This window comes from Tupaia chinensis, unplaced genomic scaffold (genome assembly GCF_000334495.1).
Source record: "Tupaia chinensis unplaced genomic scaffold, TupChi_1.0 Scaffold145441_1, whole genome shotgun sequence".
NCBI classification, from domain to species: Eukaryota; Metazoa; Chordata; class Mammalia; order Scandentia; family Tupaiidae; genus Tupaia; species Tupaia belangeri.
In genome coordinates this window covers 426,323-428,918 of record NW_006205300.1, presented here as the reverse complement: position 1 = coordinate 428,918, position 2,596 = coordinate 426,323, and the positions used below count along the sequence as shown (strand labels likewise).

The following is a 2,596-nucleotide window of genomic DNA, read 5'->3' as shown; positions in this document are numbered from 1 at the left end:
GCAGGTGTGTGCCTGGTGGCCTGGGGAGTCCAGCCGAGGCCGTGGGGGGTGCGGGCGAGGAACTCGGTGGGAGTGCGCGTGGAGCGCCTGGCCTTGGGGCTCCGTGGAGGGGCTTCTGCTGTACAGGACTCTCCTAGGTTAGAGCCCACAGGACTCTCCTAGGTTAGAGCCCGGGAGCACGCTGAGGCCTGGGTCTGGCTTCAGAGTCTGTGTCCTTCCTGGTTTGGCCCCAATTGTCCGCATTCAAGGTAATAATAAAACATTTAGAAAGCAGACGGCGTGGATTTGGAAGAGCTTGTGAGCTGGTTCCCTCGGCGGGCCCTCGCCACACCCTTGGCAGGCTCAGTCCTCGCCCGGTACCTCCGCTGGTTTCTCTGCTTCCTTGGCACGCTCCTGCTCCGTGAGCTGCTCACTCGTGGGAATGGAGTTTTTCTTGGGCCGCCCCTTGGGCTTGGTGGGAGACTCCAGGCCGCCGCCTTGCAGCACCTGCAGGGGGATGAGCGGGCATGGAGGTGAGCCGGAGAGCAGATCCAGGACCCGGGGGCGCTCCGCCCAGGTGGGACAGAAGGACCGAAGGAAGCCATCGGAGGCTGCTCTGGGTCCCAGGGAAACGTGGCATTTGAGCGCTGGGGAGGGGCTGCCCCAGGTCCTAGGGGTTCAAGGCTGCCAGGTCAGAGGGTGAAGCGGGAGTCAGGAGGAAACCTTGGCTGAACTAGGGTACCCAGAGGGAGGGAGAGAACAAAGCAGGTCCTGGAGCTCACCCCGGTATCAGAGGTCTGGGAGGAATTCTCGGTAGGGTGAAGGGGAGGAGAGTGGAGGGGAGGAGGTACGACCCTGGAAGCTGAGGCCACAAGCCCGCAGGCACACTCACAATTTTCTTCCACTTCATCCTTCGATTTTGATACCACGTCTTCACCTGCAACTGGCTCAGACCCAAAGACTCCGCGAGGTCTATTCTGGAAAGAGTAGGGCGTGTTCCCTCAGCAGGGCAGGGGACATCCTCCCGCCACCTGTTGGCCCCAGCCTGGCCCTGAACTACCTGTCTGGCGTGGAGAGATACTTCTGTTTCTCAAAGCGTTTCTCCAGGCCCATCAGCTGCAGCTCGGTGAACACAGTGCGGCTCCGGCGCCCCTTCTTGGCTTTGGTGCCTGGCTCCCCAGGGCCTGGCGCCTCCAGCTTCCCGCGGAGCTGTAGCTCCAGCGGCAGGTGCGGCGCACCCGCCGCGCCAGGCAGCCCAGGCCCGGCCGCCAGCAGGGCCGAGCCCAGCCCAGAACAGCCAAGCGGCGCCAGAGGGAACTTGAACACCGCCGCCTGCTCAGCCTTCAGCACTGCTGCAGGGAGAGAGTGGAGACGGGTGAGCTCCGCTAGGCTCCTACGCCTCGAGACAGACACCCCCTGTGCGGCGGGGTTCCTGTGCCAATGTCGCCCAGGGCAAAACCTCCCCGCCTGGCCCCTGGCCTTGAGGGATGGATTCGCGCTGCCCGCTCAGGGCGCCCCTCCCTAACGCGATTGTCCCCGGAGTCTGGGAGAGGGGACCTCGCCAACCCCGTGCTTTGTCCTGTTTCCCCAGGCCCAGCCGCCTCTGAGATCCCAGGGTCCTCCACGACGAACTTCGCAGCTCCGAGACTCCCGTGGAAAGGGGAGGCCAACGGGAAACGGCAGCGAGCTGCGAAGATGCGCATTGCCGCGTTCAGGACAGAGCAGGCATGGCGTGCACGGTCGCTCCTCTGTGCGTGGAGCGACAGCCACGCGGCAGGGCAGCGCAGCGCAGGCGGCCGGTGTCGTCTGGGTTAGGGTTGGGTGCTTCCCGGAAATTCCAAAGCAACCCGTGAACCTGGAAATTGTCGTTTTTTTTTCTCTTTCCCGTGGAGATGCTTCCATTTTCTTTAGTTCTAAAAGGATTTTTTTGCCCGCTTCAAACGAATTATTAACGACAGAACGGATGCAGGTCCCAGGCGGCGAGGAGCGACGTCGCAATCGAACTTAAACGGGAAAACTGGCCCTGCTGCTCCCGCATACAAGCACTGGCTAAAGAAGGGGTTCGGGAAGGCGGGTTTCGGACTTGGGGTCCCTCTTGGGGCACAGAGGCCTCTCCTCCCAGACAGACGCATCTACCCGGCAGGTCCCAGCCGCTCTACAGGCCGAAGAGCCCAGCAAAAGTCAGTGTGATGTGGGAGAAGAGATCCTTGGGGGAAAGACAGGGAGGGTAGAGCCACCCATCGCCAGGGGCCAGCGAGGCTGACGCTGCGAGCGGAGAGAGGGATGAGGAAAGGCCGAAGGGGATGCATCAGTGGAGGGGCACCGCAGGGCAGGCTCCCCCAGAAGAGAAGAAGCAGAGGCAGAAAAGCTTTGCGTTGCTGGCTCCGACTCCCCAAGGTCCAGTCGACCTGGAAGCGGAAGGGCCAGCCAGGCGCAGCTCACAATCAGGCCTCCTGCGGCCGAGCAAGGCCCGGGCAGGTCTGCGCTGCGGCCAAGGCCGCGCTAGTCTCTCACTGGAGGCGCCGGGCTCCGGGAGGCTCGGGCCGACTTGGACCAGAGTGCCCACCCGGCCCCGGGAGACGTGGGCTTCTGGAGATCCTGGCTTCCCTGGTTTGGG

At 63.4% G+C, this 2,596-nt stretch overlaps 1 protein-coding gene across 1 annotated transcript; it reads right to left on the bottom strand.

The window, feature by feature from the left end:
• Positions 1–318: 318 nt before the first annotated feature.
• Positions 319–1,682, bottom strand: BARX1 (BARX homeobox 1). The gene is made up of 4 exons (XM_027768081.1): positions 1,546–1,682; positions 1,040–1,486; positions 872–956; positions 319–486 (listed from the first exon to the last, which is right to left on the bottom strand). Exons 1-4 carry the CDS (start codon positions 1,680–1,682, stop codon positions 343–345), a joined length of 813 nt encoding a protein of 270 aa, XP_027623882.1. The 3' UTR covers positions 319–342.
• Between the last annotated feature and the right edge of the window lie 914 nt (positions 1,683–2,596).